This window comes from Notamacropus eugenii, chromosome 3 (genome assembly GCF_028372415.1).
Source record: "Notamacropus eugenii isolate mMacEug1 chromosome 3, mMacEug1.pri_v2, whole genome shotgun sequence".
Lineage (NCBI taxonomy): Eukaryota > Metazoa > Chordata > Mammalia > Diprotodontia > Macropodidae > Notamacropus > Notamacropus eugenii.
Genome location: NC_092874.1, coordinates 57,185,913 through 57,209,883, shown reverse-complemented (window position 1 = coordinate 57,209,883; position 23,971 = coordinate 57,185,913). Strand labels below are relative to the sequence as shown.

Below are 23,971 nucleotides of genomic sequence, written 5' to 3'. Positions count from 1 at the left end.
GGGCACGATGTGCTGTATGATTAGAGCCAGGGAGAACAAGTAGGAGACCATTGTACATCCATGCAGCTGTGATGAGATGAGGATATCAATGATGGTGAAAGCCAGGGGAGTGAAGAGGAAGGGATGGATTAGGGACCTTTCAAAGTAAGGATTGGCAGTTCCATAACAAAGACTCAGAAGCTCTTTGCTACAATGAGTCATGCTCATTAAAACTCCCTGGTAACCTACAGTAGCAGAACATCCTTATTAGGATTTATCAAGAACTATGACTGAAATGCAGGCATCATGGGAAAAAAACCTCGATTTGGAGCCTCTAGAGGACCTGAGTTTGAACCTCAGGTGTGCTCCTTGCTACCTGTATGACATTGAGGCTTTACCTCTCCAGACCTCAATTTCCTCATCTGTAAAATGAAGTGAGTGGACTTAATGACCTGTAAGGTCCCTTCAAGGCATAAATCTTATGATCTTGTTAAGTACTTGCTACAAGCGAGGTGTTGCTCTTTGGAGAGGGTGGCAATGGCAGAGACTAGACCATCTGGGGGCTTTTTAACCCCACCACATCTCACAATACCTTCTTGCACTGAGTAGGCACTGACTTCATTAATGCCAGAATCACATTTATATAGGCATTCCCTCCAATGGTACAGAAAGTGACTTATCTAAACCATTATTTCCCCTCTATGACTTTTGTTTGTCTTCCTACAAATCCTTCTTTGGGGTTCACCTAAGAGCTTCCCCTTGATCTTCTGTCATTAAGTGGATCCTAGGGCAGGACCCAGGCTGGCTGTCAGTAAGCTCCTATTTTTCCCATGTGATCAGCCCACAACTCTTCCCAAACTTTTGTCCCTTTGATGATCCATCATAAGATACTATATTTAAAAGTGACCTTGGAAGCCATGGAGCTCAATCATTATAGTCTTTATTTAGACAATTCATTCATATAGTTCAATTCATTCAGTCTAAGCCTTTCATTCTACAGTTGAGGAAACTGAGACCCTGTGACTTTCCCAACATTATCCAGCAAGTGAGGGACTGAGTGAGGACTAGAATCCTGGTCTCCTAACTGTAAGGTTTGTGCTCTTTCCATTTTACGTGAGCATTGGATCCAAGTGTTACTCTATGTCTTTGAATATCCTGGTTTTCATTTGTTTGACAATAGAAATGAAATTTATGTCATGAAAAAAATCTGACCTCTTAACACAAGCTAATCCAATACAAAGTCAAGTATCATGACTGGCTACTTTTAAATGTTTTTGTTGCTGAGTTGTTTCAGTCACGTCCAACTCTTCATAACTCCATTTGAGATTTTCTTGGCAAAGATAGTAGATTGGTTGGGCATCTCCTTTGTCAGCTCATTTTTACAGATGAGGAAAAGTAAGGCAAACAGGGTTAAATGACTTGCCCAGGGTCACACAGCTTGTAAGTGTCTGAGGCCAGATTTGAACTCATGAAGATGAGTCTTTCTGATTCCAAGCCCAATGCTCTGTCCACTGTGCCACCTAACTCCCCCTTAAATGTCTATAGGGTTACAGAAATAGAGAATGCATATTATAAAGCCACAAGGAGGCTAACCAGAATATTTTTCTTTCCTACAGCATAACTACCTCTGTAAATTCTCTTGCTGCTCATATCATTTTAAGTCAAAACAACTTCTGTACTTAAAAGCCACACTCTGTTTTGCTCTGACCAAGTGTTATTTTAATATCAGGATTTGCTATGAGCAAGGTAAACCCGCTACAGAGCCTGTTTCTATGAATAGGACATCCATTCTTCAGAGAACAAAATACATCCTTCACTTGTGTTCCTCTGTATTTTATCTTTAATGCCTCAACACTCCACTCCCAACATATATACATTCTTTCATCGTAGCGAAATTCTACTCAAAGACCTGAAGTCTATATTAAAATATACTATTTTTGACAGAGACCACTTAGTATGTTAATGGTACCTTTTCATTTTCGAGAACCTTGTTTAAACCTTTCCTTACTCTAAATTAAAAAAACACACACAGTTACAGAAATGAATAATTAAAATAATTGCAATTTGTGAAACAAATTATATCACTAATGACTCCAAAATTAATAATCAGGGAACAAAGGGGAGAGTGTATCGAGAGGGTGACAGCAAAAAAATGAACCTCTGGGCCAACACACCACTCTTAGGATTTTAATTTGGAGTCCCCCACTCCTAGCTCTCTGTTCTTATTGCACATCTATCAGGTTCTTGATGAATATAAAGGACCTCAGTATATATCGCCACCAGATCGCTGGGTTGGGATAACAATGGGAAGAGGGTTTGGTAGGCTTTGAGAAGGTAGAAAGAAATGGCTTGTGACAGTATGGAGAAGCTGGTTGTGCTTTTCATTCTTCTTGATTGTTTGCTTCTAATTACACTCACTAGTGTTGTAATCACTATTTCATACAGCTACAAATTCTTCCTCGCCCTCATGTGAGCATGTATAAATTTAAATGCAGCACTTAATATTGCATTAAGGTAGCATGTCATGAAATACTAACTTTTTTTCTATCATTCTGCCAACTTGTACCACCTGCATTTATTTTTACATTTTGATCTAACTTCTTAATCCTATCCTCTTTTGTGCAGTTCAAGAATATTTCCTCTTTCCTATTATGTACTGTTTCTATCTTTGTTAGAATGGTTTGCTTTTAGCGTTCCCTGATAGGAAAGTGTTACCACTTGAATGGTTTCTGGTCTTGGGTAAATAATACACCCATCGCAGGGATGAAATTACCTTTCATCGAAACCATTTCAAGTTCATTTGCATTGTAAGATACATAATCCTGCATCTAGGTATAGATTTAAATGGGGTGAACAAATTATTAAAATTAGTGCTGTATTATCTTTTCAAAAATTTCCAGAGCTTTCATGAGCTGTCTCTGGAGTCCTATGATAGCTTTATAATTTTTTTAGACTTTTATATTTTACATCTTGAGTTAATAAGGGAAATATACTTGTTTTAAGGTAACATAAGGAACTGTTTGCATTGAAATGAATCAAGTAATTATAAATAACCATTTAAATGTGGGCCAAAGGGTACATTCAGTGACTGTTATGTTTATAGTATGCATACTAGTATTTACAATACACAGGAGCACATGAAGATATTAATCTTTTATATGATGTGTAGTTACTGGTATTTATGTACATCATTATCAAATCTTTTGAGCAATCACTTTATGGCTTGCAATCACCATTCTTTGGTTAAACCCCTATTTGTTTCAGATCGTGGCTTTATATATACAGCAATGCTTTTTTTTTTTTTAATTTGTAGTAATTCACAGGTCAAAATCCTATACAAAATCCTATGTTATTTTATACTGTATCCATGACTTAGATACAGATAGTCTAAATAGTTTAAAAAATTTTTTTTGTCTGTAGCTAGCTACATTTCACCGGTCATTTCACATTAAAAATGAAAAAGAAACAGATATATAGAATTTATTTGGAAATACCTCTTGCTAAGCTTTATCATACCAGTGGGCATCCTTATTGCCATCTTTCCCAATTTTTATTTGAAAATGAATTGTAACCCTTCATGGCTTATTTTATTCTCTGTGGTTCAGTCTAAAACTCCATTCATTCTGTTCTTGGAAGTGGGATTTACAGGCATTTGGCTCCTATGTCCCACCAGTTTTTTCAAAGTGCATCTCAAGAAGATCTGATGACTTATAAGCTGTGTCCAGACCTAACTCTAATACTTTTAGCTCCCACTTCTGGCCTCCCTTAAAGAGGAATAATTTCACCTCTGTTGGTTTTAATTTCTCCATCTGCAAAATGGGGTGAAGGTGAAATAGGCAAATCACCAATTTGAGGGATATAATGCAATGGTTGGTAATGACCTACCCCTTCAAACATCAAATAACACTATTTTGTAATGTACTTGGGTAGCTAGGTGGTACAGTGGTTAGAGTGCCAAGCCTGGAGTCAGAAAAACTCATCTTTGTGAGTTCAAATCCAGCCTCAGACACTTACTAGCTGTGTGACCCTTGGGAAAGCCACTTAACTCTCTTTGCCTCAATTTCTTCGTCTGCAAAATGAGCTGGAGAAGAAAATGGCAAAACCATTCCAGTATCTTTGCCAAGAAAACCCAAAAGGGTTCACAAAGAGTTGAATGATGAAAAAATGACTCAACGACAACAACATACTTAACATCAATCAGGTAATAAGCATTTATTAAGCACCTATTATTGGGCAGGCTGCATGCACTGAGGATGCAAAAAGAGGAAAAAACCAGTCTTACCCTCAAGGAGTTTACCACCTAATTGAACCATGACATTGTGTTATTGCAACTATCTTTGTTACTGTCATATTCTCCTACTGGACTACAGGCAGCTCCTTAAGGTCAAGAATTATGTCTTGCCTTAAAGTATGTGTTTCCTTCAGTGCCTAGAGCAGAGCTTTATGCATAGCTCAAGTGCTTACTGTTTGTTGTGCTGTCTTGTATGACTCAGAGACTTCCTCACTTCCTTTAAGATTCAGCCCAGGCACCATTTTCTACATCATGTCTTTTCTGATCTCTGCAACTTCTATTACCCCCTAAACTAACTACCTTGTATGTAACTACTTTATGAACATATTGGTATTTATTCACTTTATATTGATGTGCCTGTATTTTATATGGGTTTGTTATTTCCTCCAATAAAATACAATTATGCTCATTGCAAGTAGGGATTGTTCCTTTGTACTTGTGATCCTAGCACCTAGTGCGGTACCTGGTACACAGTAGGTGCTTAAATGCTTATTGATTGATTGATGTTTTGTTTTAAGATTTTAAAGTGTGGTTGGAGGCCCAGCTTAGGGAAATTTTGCTTTTTGGATGCATGTCACCAACATTTTGTCATTTTGCTTGATGACAATACAAAGATGCACATTCCCAATCAAACAAACAAACCCTATCTTCAAGGTTTGTTGAAGGTCCCAGTTTAACAGGAAAAACAATGTAGAAATGACTATATACAAACAAGATATACACAAGATACACTAGAGACAGTCTTAGAAGGAAGGCCCTAGCATTATGGGAGATTGGGAAAGGCTAGCTGCAGAAAGTGGGATTTTAGCTGGGTCCTGAAAGAAGCCAGGGAAACCAGGAAGGGGAGATGAGGATGGAAGGAATTCCAGACACTGGGGACAGTCAGAAAGGAGTCTTTCTGTCTTTCAATCTTCACAGTCTGAAGAAGGAGTATAGGTGTTCAAGAAACTACAAAGGATGTCAGTGTCATTGGAACACAGTGTTTGTTGGTTGTTCTTTGTAATGGAAGTGGACCAAAATAACATCATTATGTCTGGGATAAGGTATAGTTGTCCAACTGTGGCTGATCAGACCAATATGAATTTGGAAGGTTCTACCACAAAATAGTCCCCACGATCATAGGGTATGTGGAGGGAGAATAAGGTGTAAGAAGACTGGAAAGGTAGGAAGAGGATAGGCTATGAAGGACATTATGAAAACAGAAAAAAGGATTGAAAATTTTTATATTTTTATTGTATTAATTTATTTATTTTAGTCAACATTCATTTCCACAAGATTTTGAGTTCCAAATTTCTCCCCATCTCTCCCCTCCCCTACCCCAAGATGGCTTGAATTCTGATTACCCTTTCCCCCAGTCTGCCCTCCCCTCTATCACCCCTCTTCCTATCTCCCTTCCCATGCTCACTTTCTTGTAGGTCAAGATAGATTTCTGTACCCCATTGCCTGTACATCTTATTTCCCAGGTGCATGTAAAAATAATTTTAAAAAGGATTTCATATTTGATCCTGGAAGTACTAGGGAGCCACTGGGTATCTGTACTTCAAATGATTTTGAATCTACTTAACTAGTTTTCTGTATTTGAGTAGAGTCTGTATACTTATTTACACATAGGTACAGATGGCCATAATATGCACTTGGACCATTGGTGTTGCTACTGAAGTGATCTGCTGACACACGTTGGTGGACATGAATGTGACTGGGCAAACTTCAGAATGACCAGCACTGATTCCCCTCCCAATCCCATTCATAATCTGCCCGTGGGTTGGCAGCTGTTCTTCTTTTGGCCGGGTCTGCCTATTTACGGTTCTGTGTCTTTACCTCACAAACTGCATGATACTTTTGACTTACAAGGAAAATAAAAAAAAAAAAAACCAAACCCAACTTACCACAATTCTGATGGTTGCCTGCCAAGTTGATCTATTTGCTGCTGGGCTTTCCAACAGTGTCCTTATAAATGTTTCTCTGGCTTGGAATTTTCCCACAGTCAAATAGCAGCTGGTTTGGTACTCTGCCTTTATCCATCCATCTTCATATGGCTGACTTGTCAAGACCATGGGTTAATTCCTGGAGGACCTGTCTATGCTCTAGGACCTTATTGTTGGTATCTTTCCCCTCCCCCCATTTTCTTTTGGGTATTTTCAGGTATTAGATATGATGGTGATGATAATGATAGTGACAATTAACATTTATATAGCATTTACTATGCTAAGCACTGTACAATTATTATTTCATTTAATCCTCACAATAACCCTGGGAGGTTGATCCTGTTTTATCCCCATTGTACAGTGGAGGGAACTGAATCAAACAGAGGTTAAGGTGACTTGCTCAGAGTCTCTCATCTATTAAGTGTCTGAGGATGGATTTGAACTCAGGTCTTCCTGACTCCTTGCCCAGCACTCTACTCACTTCACCTCCTACAATAAATAGGAAATGGTTAAGAGAGGGAAAGCACTGGAATTAAGAGGGGTTAGGGATGATTTCCTGTAGAAGGAGGGATTTTAGTTGGGATTTAAAAGGAAGCCTGGGAGGTCAGTAGTTGGAGCAGAGATGGGAAAGTATTCCAGGTATGGGGGACAGCCAGACAGAATGCCTAGAGCTGAGAGATAGAGTGTCTGTTCATGAAACAGCCAGGAGGCCATGGTCACTGGATCGAGATTTTCCACATCAACTTCTTTCTGCACTGGCTCCCTCAAAGTCCATGTCTTCTGGCAAGTGAGACCAGGCTTGAGCGCATTGTCTTATTGGCATTGTGTTCCCTAAGAGCCACAGGGAAGCTGCTGCAGTCTTCTCCCTGGGCTGCCAGCCAATTCTGACAAAAAAGATTCAGGACCTCCAGACATCTTGGAGGTCACCTCCAAGACTGGACATAGCCATCACGGGATAGTTTTTCATTCACCTAGGAACAGGAAAGAACAAACACAAATGAGGTGTCCCCAGACCCAAGCTCCATCTTGCTTAGGTAGGATGTATGCATTATCTATCATGGACATGACAATAGGCATGGGGATGTGGTTGGTGGGGTAGAGCTAGGTAATGCTCTTTCTCCCTTGCCCCCAACTCCTGTCTTAAAGGAAGCTTGAAATGATCTTGATACTATTAGCAGCCCAAAGGGAAGAGAACAGTGATGGGGGAGGAGGTTCACTTTCTTTTCAATCTCCACTAAGTTATTAACTCTTTCTTCTCCATGACCAAATAAGATAATACCTCAATCTCTAAAATAATCATCTCCTCTCAGCACTGAGCCAGATACCTGCAGAAGCCGGTTGCAAAGCCCCTCCCTTGAGGGAGACCTAGATATGTTTCATGAGATCATTTGGTCAGTAAGCATTTATTAAGTGCCTACTATGTGTCAAGTAGGCAGCTATGTGGTACCATAGTAGAATGCTGGACCTGGAGTCAGGAAGACTCATCTTCCTAAGTTCAAACCTGGCCTCAGACACTTACTAGCTTTGTGTTCCTGGGCAAGTCACTTAACCCTGTTTGCCTCAATTTCCTCATCTGTAAAATGAGCTGGAGTATCTTTACCAAGAAAACCCCAAATGGGATCACAGAGTCAAACATGACTGAAATGACTGAATCACAACATGTGTTAAGCACTTTGCTAAGTGCCAGGGATAGAAAAAAAGGCAAAAGATAGTACCTGCCCTCAAGGAGTTTATAATCTAATGGATGTTCTCTACAAGTCAATTCAATCCTTATTATGTTTTCTCTGGAGACCTTTGGCTATGTTGTGGGATTGGTGAAGAAGACATTTTCTTTGATGAAATTTAGCAAGCATTTATAAAGCACCTACTATGTTGAAGGTATTTTGTTAGGCTCTGGAGATACAAAAACAAAAATGAAACATTTTGCACATTGTTGTTCAGTCGTTCAATTGTAACCCTGTGGACCACAGCAACCCAATAATGTCCATCAGGTTTTCTTGGCAAATATACTGGAGTGGTTTGCCATTTCCTTCTCCAGTGGATTAAGGCGAACATGATTAACAGACTTGCCCAGGGTTGGAAAGCTAGTTGAACTCAGGTCTTCCTGACTCTAGGCCCAGCACTCTATCCACTGAGCCACTTAGCTACCTCCAACATATTGTATATACACAAATAAATGAAAGGTAGCTTGAGGAAGAGTATAGCACTAACAACTGAGGGGAGGTGCATTAAGTTAAGCAAGACCTCACAAGGACATAAATACCAAAGATGATATTTGAAGGAAGAGAAGTATTCAGAGATGAGGAGGGGAGGAGAGGAAATGCCTTCCAGGTATAGGGAGCAAAGATGAAATCAGATAGATGCAAGTCAAGGGTTGGTTTTTTCAAGTTTTTTTGGGTCCCTATTTCTGATTTATGGTCTCATCCCCGTTACCTCCATTATTTTCTTTCCTGATCTGATAAAATTGCTATTTCTGGTTAAGTGCTGCAAGATATGGCAATCACTCTCGTGACTAAATATTGACTTGCCTACTAAGAGCCTTGAGTAGTGCCATGTTGCCAGTGGGTGCTCAGTAAACATTAATTGATGGCAGCACATGCCTGAGTGGGAGGTATCCACTTAGGATCAGCTGAACTTTCAGAAAGTGGTAAGGAAGATAAAGAGAGAACAAAAGAAGTGGGGAGGAAATGAGATGGAGGCGAATACTTGGCTTTGAGGAGGTCAAAAACCATTAAGGGGTTAAGGGATGTTTGTAAATGCTAAAGAAAAGAGACAAAAAAAGAAGGTAGGGTGAAATAGCTCACTGGCAAAAGGCCAGGCGCCCTTATAAAAATTGGATCCCAATGCCCATTTCCAAGATTAACACAAAGAAGGAGCAGGGGAAAAAAGAGTACTCTGAGGAGGCCTGGAGAAAACCAAATATTGTTTTAATTGACACATTTTCTATTATTATATGCATATAAAGAGGATGAGTAATATGCCATATCAGATGGGTTACTCAAACTGTCAGAACAGGAGGTAAAGCGTGAGTACTTTCTGAGCGAAACTTCTGAGTCCTCAGAGCCACCAAAAATGTTCCTGAGGGAACTAGGAATAGGCTTAGCCCAGCAGGCAGCCCACAGAGTGCTTGGGGGATAACAAAGGCAGCTGATTCCGGGCTACCTGATGATGATATTTCTGGATGGGAGTGATAGGGTAGGGGAGAGGCCCCATCATTTAAATGGACTGTGTATCAATGGACCCTGTCATTTCTAAGTCAGATTTCAAGTCTTATTTTCCCCAGCTGTTGTTTTGTTGCTGTTCAGTTTTTTTCAGTCATTTAACTCTTTTTGACCCCATTTGGGGTTTTCTTGGCAAAGTGGTTTATCATTTCCTTCTCCAGCTCATTTTACAGATGAGAAAACTGAAGTAAACAAGGTTAAGTGAATTGCCCAAGGGTCCCATAGCTGGTAAGTGTCTGAGGCCAGGTTTGAACTCATGAAGATGAGTCTTCCTGATTCCACCATGGCACCACCTAGCTTCCCATTTCCCCTAATTGAATCCATCTAAAGAATACTGATAGGAAAGTTGAAGACAGTTTTGTTGAAAATTGCAATCAAGGTGGTCTTCCCATCTTACTATCTATGCCATCGCCAATTCACCCTTCACACTGATGCCAGAATGCGCCCACATATTTGGTCATGTCACTCCTCTCCTCTGAAATTTTCAACGCGTCCCTATCATCTAACAGATAAAGTTCCAACTCCTTTGTCCGGCTCATTAAAGGATGTCTACAGTCTGGCTCCACTTTATGTTTCCAATATTATCTCATGTTATTTTCCCTCCAAATACTTGCAATTCTGGCCAACTCAGCATATCCAGTGCCTCCAGTGCCATTACCTATGTCGATTCTCTCATTCTAATGTCCTCAGTGCCTTAAAGATCCTTTTCCCCTTTCCTTTATTACCTGTTGAATTCCTACCGTCTGAACCTAACTCAACGCTGTCTCTTTCATAAAGCCTTCCATGATCACCTTGCACAATAATAACTTTGAGTGAAAAAGGATTTAAGTACCAAAAGGGCACAAAGGCCAATCTGTGAACTGTTAGGCGTTGGAGATACAAATACAAGATAATACAGTACCTGCCCTCAAGAAACTTATGTTCTATTTGGGGAACTAAGATATGTAGGGCAGTGGTAGCCAGGGGAAGAAGTTTTGTGTGAAGCATCACTGGGATAGTGAGTGGAGCCATAATGTGGTCAATTGTTACATCTTTTCATGGTAGTGTTGATCTGATTACTATTCCTGGACCAAAAGGTGTGTGTGTATACACACACACACACACACACACACACACACACATATATGTGTATGTATATATACACATACACACACGTATATATGTGTATATATATGTATATATGTGTATATATGTATATATGTGTGTATATATGTATATATGTGCATATATATGTATATATATATTTAGATATAGGGGGGTAGGTGAGTTTGTAATCACTCACTCAGTCTTTGCCCTTTAGAGCTAATGTAGCATTTTATCTTGCTTCTTTGTAATACATTTATCATGTAACATTCAGTATTATTTATCTGTGATAGTGTTTTGTCTTTTTTTACCAGACTATAAGTTTCATGAGGGTAAGGATTTTTGTCTTATCTAAACTTTGTATCTCTCCCTTACTAGTGATTGGCACATGGTAGGTACTTAATATTTTCTGAACAAATAATACCTCCAAGTCCTTTTCCGAATCTTAAACCAGTTTTAAGATGTGAGGGTACTAAGTAGATAAACAAAACTTGAGTTTGGTACCAGCCAAATAGAGAATGCAAAAGAATTAATGAGCAAGATCAGAGTGGCTCATAGGGCAATACAGCTTTAACATCCTCCACTCTCAATGAAGGAATCCTGAGTAGTCTGAAGACCCTTTCTATGGATCTAGTTCTAAAGCTGCTGTTCCCATCAGCATCTCTTTTATCCCTCCATACCCTCTCTCTTTTTCTACCACCTGTATAATCTTGGCAATACTCAGGCTCTGTAAATTTATTTTGGTTGATGTTTGAAAGAATAGCCTCTTTATATACTCCCACATTTTTTTTTTTGAAGAGGGGTATTCTCCAGGAAAGTATTCATGAGAAAATATATTGAGGCCAAGAGTAGCAGAAATCTTGTATCTGCTCAGAAGACCATGCACGCAGAAATTATGTTTGCATGCATATATCCATGCAAGCAAAATCACCATTGGAAAAGAAAGATGCTAGCAGAGATAAGGAGGAATATTTCTGAGTTGTGAGAACAGTGGTCTTATCAGCAGCTAGGAAGGAAGATAAGATGACCTAGCCCACCATAGTGCCCATTGGCCTTACTCTTTAGCTCTGAATCTCCCAGGAAAGAGGAAAAGGAGCTGCTGACATTTCTGCTTAAAAGAATCAATGAATCTTTGTTTCCTTGTCTGTTCATTTGACCTTATTGTGTTATGGAACAGGGAAAAAAACCGCTCCCAAATAAAAGTGGTCAGGGTGAGGCAGGCAAGGTGCAAAGCAGAGGGAACAAGATTTTTCCTACTAGATATCATAGGTAAGAACACAGACTTCTGATCGTCACCAGGATATTATTTGGTGGTGGTGATCTTATTCGTTCCTGATTCTAATTTGGGATTCTTGGCTTGCTGTAATAAGTCACCATCCTCTCAGCCATCATTCCCGTATTGACAAGCAAATGTCATCCACATTTGATTGACGTCCATTGCTCCTGAATGCAGAAGTACGATTTAGGAATCAATGCTGCTTATTTATTTAAAGCTGCTCTTGGTATGTCTTATGTATTCGTTGGTGGGATAACTTGCTTAATATCCACTCTGGGGACTTTTCCATTAATATTACAAATTCAGACTCCTCTTTGACTCCACACTTAAAGCTGCCCATTCTAACCCATCCTTTTCTCATTTCCCTTCCTCCCCTCCCCCAAGGCACATGGGAAGTCTGCTATGGAAACTACATATCTGTATCAGAGCCCTGTGATACACTGCTTTGTCTGAGGACTTTTGAGTGCAGTTTGCCAAATAGTCACTTTCTTAGGGACCAGAATTCTTTGAAGAAATGAAATCCATGGACAAAAGAAACACTCAGCAGTCTGACTTGAATGTATGTGCATATATGTCACACACTTTCCAGAAGCAGTGTTGGACTTGAATTGGTCACTGTTCCCAGAGCATGGGGAAAGACAAACCTAGCCCATATGTGTAAAATGTTTGGCCTTTATGGCAGATATGACTTAACTCCCAACTACAATGACTTACTTTAACTGCCCTTAGTAAGTTTAATATGCTAACTTTCTTGCTAGAAGCAAAATTCCTTCATTTTAGGAAGCCAGTCAGCAAAACAAGGTGCTTGCAAAAGAACTTTCATTGTGCAATTTACAATTCTAAAGGGCTGTGAATTGTATTTCACATAACATTTGAAGGGCTTAAGGGAGCCAGGCCTTTGGCAATATTGTTGGTCCAAGCCTTTCCACGTCCGTTAAGCAGATGCTGCTCGAGGTAGAGGAAAAAGAAGGTGAAGACAGGAATGACCCTTTGATCCAGGTTCAGTGACTCGGAAAGCTGTCGTGTCCCTCCCAGGCCACCCCGCCCCCCAAACCAAGTAAGGGAGATGTCACCACTCAGGTCCAGCAAGGGGAGTGCTTGGGATTGTTCATCCTTTGGAAGAGAAAGGGAAAAAAAAAGGGAAAAAATCCCCACATTGTCAGAGTAATGCCAAACTCCCTATGAGTGGGAAGAGTAGAGCAGATGCTGGAATGTGATGCCAAAGCGGCTCCCCTTCCTCTGTGCCTTGGGTGCCTATAAATTGCTCGGGAGCGTTTGTCAGCCTCCTCTTCTCCTGGCAGGTGGCATCGGAGCAGACTCCTGCTCTCAGTCTCTCTGTGTGCCCGGCCGAGAAGCGCTCCTCTCCTGGCTCGTGCTCGCTCTTCGCTTCACGTCGCCGCTTTCTCGTGCCTCGAAGGGGAGTGGGAGCAGGAGGCAAGGGGTCGCTGCCTCTCCTCCAGGCTCCAGCACTGCGTCTGCGGCTGCTGCTCCTTCCAGGCAATCGGCTTTGCCCGCTCCAGGAGTTGCCCGGCTGAGCTCGCGCTCTCCACCCGGTGCGCGCCTATCTCAGAGTTGTGCTTGGGGGGAGAAGCGGGAGGGGTGGGTGGGAAAGAAGGATCTCCAGGAGAAAACGCGACAGGAAAGGGGTGGGGGAGAAGCAACTTGAGACGGAAAGTTGATTCGAACTGGCATAGTATGCAAAAAAGGGGAGAAGTCGATGACTAGCGGCAGCATAAAAGTGTGAGAGGCTTCAGTGGTACCCAGGAGGCGGGCGGTTCCTCCCTGCCCCGCGATCCCTCTCCCTCGGCTGCTGCAGCGGCTGCAGCGGCGGCAGAAGCTTCTCTAGCAGCGGCGGCGGCGGCGGCGGCGGCGGCAGCAGCAGCGGCAGCCACAGGTGCGAAGGGGCGAAGGGGCGCAGAGCAGGCGAGAGGGCGCCCTCGTCACCCTTCCCCCCTCCCTCCGGCCTCAGCCACCCCTCCCCGTACAGCTTGGGACTTCAACTCCAGTCACCTTTCTCCCGCCCTCTCGCCCTCCCTCCCCAGCGGTCGCCACAGCAGGGAGGAGGAAGGAGAGGAGGAGGAGGAGAGCTGCCGGACGCTCGGCGGCCCTAGGGAGTTGGGGGTTCGTAGGGGGTCGTTTTCGGCTCTGAGGAGGTCCCCGCCCAGCCTTCAAAATTTTGTCCAAAAGCAGACAAGAGGATCGCCCCGCGCTGAGCCGGTTGGTGGGCAGCAGGAGGCGCCTGATCGCCGCCGGGGCCCTGGGGGTGGTGATGGTCCTGCTGCTGGTCATCCTTATCCCGGTGCTGGTGAGCTCGGCGGGCACGTCGGCGCACTACGAGATGCTGGGCACCTGCCGCATGGTCTGCGACCCCTATGGGGGCACCAAGGCTCCCAGCACGGCCGCGACCCCCGACCGGGGCCTCATGCAGTCGCTGCCCACCTTCATCCAGGGCCCCAAAGGCGAAGCCGGCCGGCCGGGCAAAGCAGGCCCCCGCGGACCTCCCGGGGAGCCCGGGCCGCCGGGCCCCGTGGGGCCGCCCGGAGAGAAGGGTGAGCCGGGCCGTCAGGGCCTGCCGGGTCCCCCCGGGGCTCCGGGGCTCAACGCGGCCGGGGCCATCAGCGCCGCCACCTACAGCACCGTGCCCAAGATCGCTTTCTACGCGGGCCTTAAGCGCCAACACGAAGGCTACGAGGTCCTCAAGTTCGACGACGTCGTCACCAATCTGGGTAACCACTACGACCCGACCACGGGCAAGTTTACCTGCTCCATCCCGGGCATCTACTTCTTCACCTACCACGTCCTGATGCGCGGAGGGGATGGCACCAGCATGTGGGCTGATCTCTGCAAAAACAACCAGGTGAGAAAAGAAAAGCGGGGTCGGAGAGAGGGGGGACTTCGAAAGAAGGGAGCAGGGTGAAGGTAGAGGAGATCTGCGAAGTCAAATTGGGGTTGGGCTAATGGAAAAGGAAGCGGGGAAGGGGAGACTTAACGGATGGAGGGGACTCTGTCGCACCGAGGGCTCCTAGGATTGGGAAAGAGGTGGGATTTTTCCGACGGCCCGTAGAATTGCTGGTCAGTTTGGAGAGGGCGATCCGAGACTGCTGCTAGATAGCCCGACTCCTCCACCCCCAACCTCCAGGAGAGGTCAGATGCAGGAGCATTGCAAGGGGCCGGAGTGCGCGTGGGGGAGTACCCCAAGGGGGAAAAAGTTGGGACCTATACTATCTGGAAGAAAGGGGACGAATGGGGCCAGAACCTACAAGACAAGCCGACTCTCCTGGGAACCGGAGACTATCAACCCTAGAGGATAAAGGTAAGCCCCAAGAAGATGCTCGTAGCTGGGGCGCTTAGAAGATTCACGGGTTCCCGACCTGGTGGCCAAAGGGACTCACGCTGCCTCCCAGGACAAAGGAAGGGAGAGGTCTCTTTAAGTGTGAAAAATTAGAACCCCCTACTTCGGGGAGGAGAAAGGACGAGACCGGGGATATTTCTAGGAAGAAGAAAAGGAGAAAGGCCAGAAAGTCCGTGGGGGGCTCGACACCGCACCTCGCGGGCCTGCGGCGACGCGCACGGAGTAGCGCACATTGTACCAAGCTGCTTCGCCTGGCCTGTGTCCTGGGCACCAGGGGAGGAATTCCGTCCTCTCCCAGTCTCCTGCGCGGGCCCAGGGTTGAGGCCAGTACAACGCAGGGCTTCCTCCCTCCCACGCGCGGCTGCGTTAAGGGTGGGAGTAGAAGAGCCCAGGGAGACTGAGCGGCCTTACCCACGCATAGAGGCAGAAGAGTCTTCGGGGAACTGGGTTGGCCCTTGGCTCGGGTGAACTCTGGTGCTCCCAGCCAACGCTTTTCACTCTTACTCCAGTAGTGAACTGCTACTGCGAACGGAAATCGTTCGCAGTCCCGTGGCTGGAGACAGAAAACAATGCTGTAATCCTCTTTTCCAAGACGCTCTAAAGAAAGCATCCACTACTGTGCTTTGAAAATACGCGCCTCCCTCCCTCTCAGTCAACTCATTCAGAGGCCCCGCCAGGTGTTGTCTTGAGAAGAGTCACGATGTTAATTGGGTGGCAATTAATGGGGATCCTCTACTTCCCCTAGGTTAACTGCTCTGGCAAGGGTTGGAACGGCCATTTACTCAACTAAGGAAACTAGGGCTCCAGGTCACCCTTTTTCCTCTCTCCCCCAATCATTAGAGACCTTTCTTCGATAATTCTCATTTCAGCCCCATGAAAACAAAAACCACATGATAGATACCTAGATCTCAATCCCTTCCGAAAGGGAAGAAGGCTTGGATGCTCAAAAAAAAAAAAAAAGGGACAAAGGCCTTTTTCTTTAAGGGGCCTTCAGGGCCCAAGGAACAGAAAATGAGGCAAACTGCCACCAGGAGGCACTGCCAGGGATGTCTATTATAATTATTATGAATGAAAATAATATTAAAATAAATAAAAATTTTCTCTGATTCCCCGGCTAGTTATAGGTAGATTGCTGAAAGCGACATGACTCAGTGTAAGAAAATAGGTCATTTAGGGTGTCACGATACTCTGAAAGGTATATTTATATTTATAGATAACTAATCAGCAGATTTTTTTAAAAACACCTATCTCCTAAATGGAGATGTGACAAATGACATAAATGGAAGTAACAGGGAAAAAATATTAAAACATTATTGCATTTTTTTAAAAAAAGTTTAATTTTTTTTTGGCCTCTCAAAATCTACTTACACATAAATTCACACATTTCAGTTCTATGGACACAAATTAAGTTTTAAGAAAGTATATGTGATGGATTATTCATGTATGTAATGAGATTCAGCTTTTATTAAAATATTTTAAAATTCACTTTTTAGAGATCTGGCAATAGAAAAGAAAATGGAAGAGTAATCCATTAAAACAGTTGAAATTTGATCTTTAACCTGCGGAACCTGTGTATATTATAGTTGTTCCATTAAAACCTGCCCCCCCCCAAGGCTAATTACTGTGGTGTTTTTAATTATTACATTGGTGGAGTTTCACAGATTGAGGCCTCTTTTGTACATTCAGAAAGAGAAAACAAAACAGACAGCCAAGCTTTATGAATGTTGATGTGTAGAATGTGTAATGCTTTAAATCATTTAGATAAGTTAATTCTGTAAGATGTATGCAACAAGTAATTCTAAAAAAAAAAATTCCGTATAGTAGTAAGCAGATTACTGTAGATATAGAGCCTGGTTCTGAAATAATGGGTCCTGTTGTAGAGTCCAAGTTGTTGGCAAAAAATGTGATAGGAATTCCATAAAAGTATTCCTCCTTCATTATCCCCCCTTTGAAATTATACAGCATCCTTATAATTTCTTAGAACCATTTTTTCCTACATCCTTTTTTGAACTCACCTAATTTATGTCCATAGATCTGAAACTTGTGCATCCATGTCAGTGTTCTGTTCTATGGATTAAGTGGATTTTGAGAGTCAAAAGATAAAATCAAACAAACAAACCAACCAAAAAAGGTACAAGTGCTCCAGGAAAGAGAGAAATGCTACTGTACTAGAACCATGTAAGAGCCACTTTATTTATGGTCTGTGTGGAATGCAGGATCACAGATGAAAACATCAAAGGCCAGTAAATTAATCTGATATTCCACTTAACCTTTTGTTTATGGTTCCTTAGAAGTACTATGAAAATGAAATTATGAGGACTTCAATAACAATGAAATTAGCAAATGTCTGCCATAAATATTGTCTCTAATGACAAACCTATAATAATAAGATAATGACAAAACATCTCATTCTTACTTTGATAAACTTACCACTAAGAGGGGTATGACTGGGTTCTGTTGTTGTTATCTCAACAAATAAGCTTAAATTTATTTGTGCATTTTGCTTCTTTTGTTGTTTAGGATAGACTAAGACCAAAATTATTCTGAGTAAAAGGAAAGACACACACACACACACACATATACACACACACAGAAAAGATCTTTCTATACCTTCAATTAAGCAGGAAACCTTGAGAGAAAAAGATTGTTATTCTATTGAAAGTACTACTTCTGCTTTTTAAACCACAATAAAATAGCTAGGAAAAGCAGAAAAAGATCAGAAATGGATAATTTAATAGTACAGACATTTTTTCTTTCCTTAGAATTTTGGTCTTACCTTTAGGATGACTCTTTTAGTGGATAGATAGTTATTGGTGTGGTTACTGTAGTATATTTGTTACCTTTTTATGGACTTTGGGAAATATTGGAAGACAAAAGCAAATTCTTAGATAACATGCAACATAAAAAAGATGGTGGATTACATTCAGGGATAGACTAGTGATCGTGGATTAAATGGGAAGAAAGCATCACATTCCCTGAGAAAACATCCAAATTAGTGTGCATTTAGGAATTCCAAATCATCTCCAGGGTGAATGTATTATCTTTAATAGTCTGAGAGCTTCAAGAATTGCTGAAGTCACAGAGCTTACTCCTATGTGTTTGCAGTTTCCAGGTCCCATTGTACCTTTGCAATATGATGAGGTGGGCAGGCATATTAAATGATATCAAGTATACCAGAGAATGATACTTGTTTAATTTGGAAAGTCTTGTAGCAGAGTATTTTAAAGTCTTATGGGATTCTTCTCAGACACTAAAAAGAAATTGCACTGGCTTTTCCAAACAAAGGGAGGGAAATCTGTAAGGGATAATATTCTGGAATGCAGGATCAAAGTAATGCATTTGCAGGATTTTGTGGGGATACACAACTGAATAGAAATTGCTTTATATCTTAAGGACTGTCACCTATGAATTGTACCATTTTAATAGAGAGAATGATTTCTTAGCCCTGTAATGCCCTTCGAGAGGATGTACTTAATGTTTAAACCAATAAACTGCAAAATATACTTAAATATATTACCCCAAATATAAAACATTATGTAAATCCTATTAACAGCTATTAATTATATACTGGATTGCTAAACACATGGATGGATTTTTTTCCTATCCAATAGTACAAAGAATAATTATGGAATTTACTTTTCACCACCTATTAAAATCTAGCTTTTTTGTTTTTTGTTGTTCCAAATAGGTTGAGGGTTTTCTGGGAAATAATAACTAGATGGGAGTTAATGATTCAAGGTGATCAACTCCTTCCAGATGGTAATTGATTCCCAGGAAATATTCTGTGCTTCAATTATTATTATTTAATGGTCGAAAGCAGATCATTTCAATCAATTGATGTATATATTTGACTGAATATTCTTAAATATAATCACATGGTATATTGTCTTCATCATCAGAAATATAAGTGCAGGTTTGTGTAGTGTTAAACTGCTCTACTACCTTTAAGCTCTTCTTACCCTTTGGTATGTGATACCTAGAAAGATTTCTAAACTCCTCCACCCCTTCCCACCCCGTTCTTTACTCATATTACTTTTTGAGTTCAGCAATGTCAAAGAGGCTTCTCTTCTTTTTAACATTTCAGCATTAATGTGGTATCATCCTACATGAAAATTTAAATCTGAAAACCTATTATTTAAACTGTGCAGGAAAGGCAAAGAAATTCTTGACTTATGGGTCATTTCCTGCCCTTCCCCCTCCAATTTGCCAAATGATAAAAATCTAGCATATTATTCCTAAAGACATCTATTATTGCTTAGTTGAGGCTTGCAAAGGCATTCTATCCCCAGGTCATTTACTTGGGGAGGTGAGATTATTCTAGGAGGCAGTAACTAGTCACAAAGAGGAAGGTGCTTTTCTCTAATAAATCCCCTACAAATATGCTTACTGAAATGCTTTACAAGGCAGAACCAAAACCGAACTAAATGAAACCAAAGCTTCATTTGAGTTGTAGATGTGACAGAATGCTCATATCACTTGATGTGATGGGCAATTTGACTGTTTGCAAATGCCTATCAACTCACTAATGAGATCACAGACCCGATTCATGAGCAGCTTACATGCTGAAAACCAAAACGAGATGACACGTTTACAGCCATCAAGTGATAAAAGTACATTCAATTAGAGAATTCACCTTCTAAGCCATGTAGAGCTCTTAAATAATGGGAATTTAGTTCATTTGATATCTTCTAGGTTATGCTCAGTTTAGTTCATTGATTTAAAGGGACATGCAAGCACTGCCTGGCTAAACTATGATGCTCAGACAGATCAATATATAGAAAAAGGAACTCCTAACAAACTTAGAATGCCTAACCAAAGATGTTAAATGAGGTCAATTTCTACAGCTTGTCTAGGTGGTGCAATAGAGTTCCGACCTTAGATTAGGAAAGACCCAAGGTCAAATCCTGCCTCTGGCACTGAATCAGTGACTCTGGCCAGATTACAAAGTCTCATTTGAATTTCATTTTATCTGTAAAATCAGGATAATAATAAAACCTACGGAACAGGATTCTTGTGATGATCAAGTGAGATAATATGGCAAGTCCTTCGAAAACCTTAAAGTGCTATATAATGTCGACCATCACCATCACCACCACCACCACCACCACCATCATCATCATCTCAAATTTTTGTAAACTATGAGACCACACTACAGATTTATTTTCTTTTATATTTATAAGGCTCTGAGGACTCAACAGATCTGTTGATTATCATTAGTTTAAAAAAAACAAATCTCCAGAATCTGCTCAGTCCATTCAGAATATATTTTTTGAGCTTTTCTTATATACATTTTTGTTTCATTATTATTATTTTTAAAGTCTAAGTAGTTGCTTGGATCTTTTTCTACCACAAATCCTATAGAATTTTCCACTAAGGCCCTAAGGCAACAAGAATTGGTTAAGTGCTTACAATGTGCCAAGCACTGTGCTAAGTTCCAAAAGTGAAGATTAATGGAATGCTGGCATGAATATTCTTTTGGCCCCTTGCTAGACTGTCTAGTTAATGGTGGTTTAAATGAAAATGCAAGAAACTAAGTGGTTTTTTTCTTACTTCAAAAAGAGATGTTGTATGGGTAAGTGGAGTCAGGACAGGAGGGAACTTTTTAAAAGAAGAAAAATTGTTTTTTGCATTATTTTAAGTACTAAATATCACAATGGTGATGGTAGCTATTAGTCAAAACTGATACGGAAGCTGAATGGAGCCTCATCCCAGTGCTGTCCTCAAGATTTGTGCAACAGGACTGTGAGAGAGTGGAAACCATGGTATAATGACATCATTCTTTTCTTGTAACAAACAGATATAAATACATCAATTTCCATTCTATGGAGGGTCACAATAGAGTTAATTATAGAGAAGTCCACAGCTCTCACTTAAGTCTAAATCTTTTGAGTATTAGAAGGAAGTGTCCTAAGTTTTTAGTAATGATTTTAATTACATGTCTGCTTTACACAGGTCCGTGCTAGTGCGATTGCTCAGGATGCTGATCAGAATTACGACTATGCCAGTAACAGTGTGGTTCTTCATTTGGAGCCAGGAGATGAAGTCTACATAAAATTAGACGGAGGGAAAGCACATGGAGGAAATAACAACAAATACAGCACGTTTTCTGGATTTATTATTTATGCAGACTGATAATTCAGAAACTAAGCTTATTTCTTCTGAATCTGAGCACTGGATCCATTACGGCTCATGCCTGTGAATCAAGAATCCCAGTGGATACCAACAGTGGGGCACATCAGTGTGTGTGTGTTGGGGGGAGGGGGGAAATCAAATGCTACCTGACTCACATCTGTACAACTCAGAAAAAAACCTTATGTTAAAAAAAATTAAAAGCAAGATACGCAGATGTGTGATCCACTACCGCCGCCAAAGCAAATACTCCTTAATGTTAGTGTCCATGTGAATGAAGTCCTATAGAGATCACAACTTTTTATAGAAAAATCTACTACACTGAATTATTTCTTCAGTATTTATGATACTTTGGTGTATTATGGTATCGCTGCTTTTATCCATATGTCAGCTTTGGTTCTTGTGAGTTTACCTGCTAATTATGATACCTGGAGGCCACTTATGGTGTGGTGAGAGACGATTTTATGCTAAAAGGAAAGGTTCGAGGAAAATCATTTTGTTTCTTTCCAAAGAAATTGTTTGCCTTGTATTTTTGTTACTCTTGCACCTAAACCTAGGAATGATTCAGCTTTAAGCCTTAACCTGGAATGTTCTAGATTTTGAGCCTTGAATTATTGCCACATATTTTAATTTTTATTAATTTAAATTTTTTATTTGGTTTTCCTCTCCCTCTAATGATGATTCTTAGAAACAGATCTAGAATGTGACATTGAATTGTCCTGTACATGTGCTAAGAAATTTGTGTATCTACAGTGTTTAGATAGTTTCATAATTGTTCATCTTGTCAATATAAAAATTGAGTCCATATAAAAAAAATTCTACACTTCCTTCAAAAGGCAAAAGCATTTCTTCTTTCATATAAATTCAGATTACCATCCTTTTCCCCATCCACACCCCTCATGCCCTGGGATGGAACAAAAGGTTATAAATGCACAGAGGCTTAATTTGAGCCACAGCATGAATTACTAAGGGGACAGTTTGTAATGCCTTCAAACCCTTACTACAAGTTTGTAGCCTGAGGTTATTTCAAAATTAACAGATAGACATATTATCAATACAGCAAGAAGTATATATTTTATACACAATATATATTATATATAATATGTACATTATATATAATGTATATATATCTTATTATGTGGCTTAGGCACAGTGGATATAGAGTCTAGAGAACTACATTTTTAAAAAGTATACTATATATGGTATTTGAATTATTTTGAATGTCAAAAATGTATGGAGTACCAAAACAACAGTTCTTAGTGAAAACAGTTCCTACTAAGTATTTTAGAAGAGATTATTATTTTGCGTAGGTTAAAGATGGCCTGCAGCACATTTTCCTTCCAAATGGACCGCTCCTCTCTTACTCGAATCAAGAGTTTATCCCGGAGTCTGTGGTAGACTTATTAACTTTAGGTTTACAGTAAGAAAGTGGCTTCTCCTTCAGTGTTGATGTATTACATGTATTTGAGCCATCAATTTGTTCTTGTTGCAGAGGTGGACTGAAACTGACACTACTGTAGATTTTGAGCCCAGTAAGAGGCCAAAATCCAGCCTTTCTGGTTAGCACGTACCGCCAAAAGCCATCTCTTTAATCTACCGAGTGAAAGATATAAAGTACGCGTTGTCATACACTGAACTGTCAAACAACTTCCCCCATAATGATGAAAAATCTATTCCTTGCTATTTGCATTTGAAGATCCTTTGACAAATAGCTTTCAGCAACAGAAATTTAAAAATACTTAACCCACTTGTTTCATTGCTGAAGGAATCGTACGTGTTCTTTCCTGCATTTTTCTCTTTGGCTTGTCTCTTTTGGGACAGTTCCATTCCGAGTCTATAGGTCATCATCATAGCTCCACTATGTTCATTGTCAGTAAACCTCTAAGGTAGCCTAGCCAAGATCTCAAAACAGCAGGATTGTTGTTCATCGATATATTTATTTATAGTTCCTGTTTTCCCTACTAACATGCTCCAGTGTGGTTAAATACCATGATTTACCAGAAGAAAAAGCATGAAGATACTTACCACGTGTAATGATTACTCTTCTCTGGTCTTTCTAATGCTAAGTTATTTCATTAAAAAAAAAAAAAAAGATTACAATGGGCTTCCCTTCCACTTACGGGACTTTCACAATTGTGGAGATGTATGTTTACTACAGAGGAAATTGGAAACAAGGTTTGGGGAAGCTTTGTGTGTATCACCTAGGAAAATAAGCATCTAAGCAAAAGATTTTTTTTAGGAGCTGAGTACACCAAGGAGTTAATAAAAGGACTTCATTCCACAGGGGGAAAAAAACCCAACCACCCAGAGCTGGGTACCAAGCTCTAAAAATCAAGACTGTCATTTCTAATAGATATGACCTTTTCTTCAGATAAATAAGCATTGCTTACCCCTGTTTAGGCCCAGAGAAAAATACGCAAAGAAAAAGTACCCAAAATGGGAAAATGTATAAGGCAAACATTTCTTTCTTTCTTTATGTATTTATTTATTTTGCATCATAACTTACAAACCAATTAAATTGTGGCCTTTGTTATACATGTAATGATGATGATTCATTAAACTATATTATGTAATATATTTCAGCTTTTATTATTACATTTTTATAATTCAGGGTGAGTATTCATGTGGTTCATGCTTACGCATTTCCAAATAAGCATGAGAACAAAATTTAAAACAAAACAGATATGGACCTCTGAATGCAGTAAGGAGAGGGAC

At 40.8% G+C, this 23,971-nt stretch overlaps 1 protein-coding gene across 1 annotated transcript; it reads left to right on the top strand.

Annotated features, from left to right (window-relative positions):
* The first annotated feature begins 13,943 nt into the window (after positions 1 to 13,943).
* C1QL3 (complement C1q like 3) lies at positions 13,944 to 23,833 on the top strand. Its single transcript, XM_072651625.1, has 2 exons — positions 13,944 to 14,632; positions 21,080 to 23,833. The coding sequence occupies exons 1-2, from the start codon at positions 14,045 to 14,047 to the stop codon at positions 21,257 to 21,259; spliced, it is 768 nt and encodes a 255-aa protein (XP_072507726.1). The 5' UTR covers positions 13,944 to 14,044; the 3' UTR covers positions 21,260 to 23,833.
* The last annotated feature ends 138 nt before the right edge of the window (positions 23,834 to 23,971 follow it).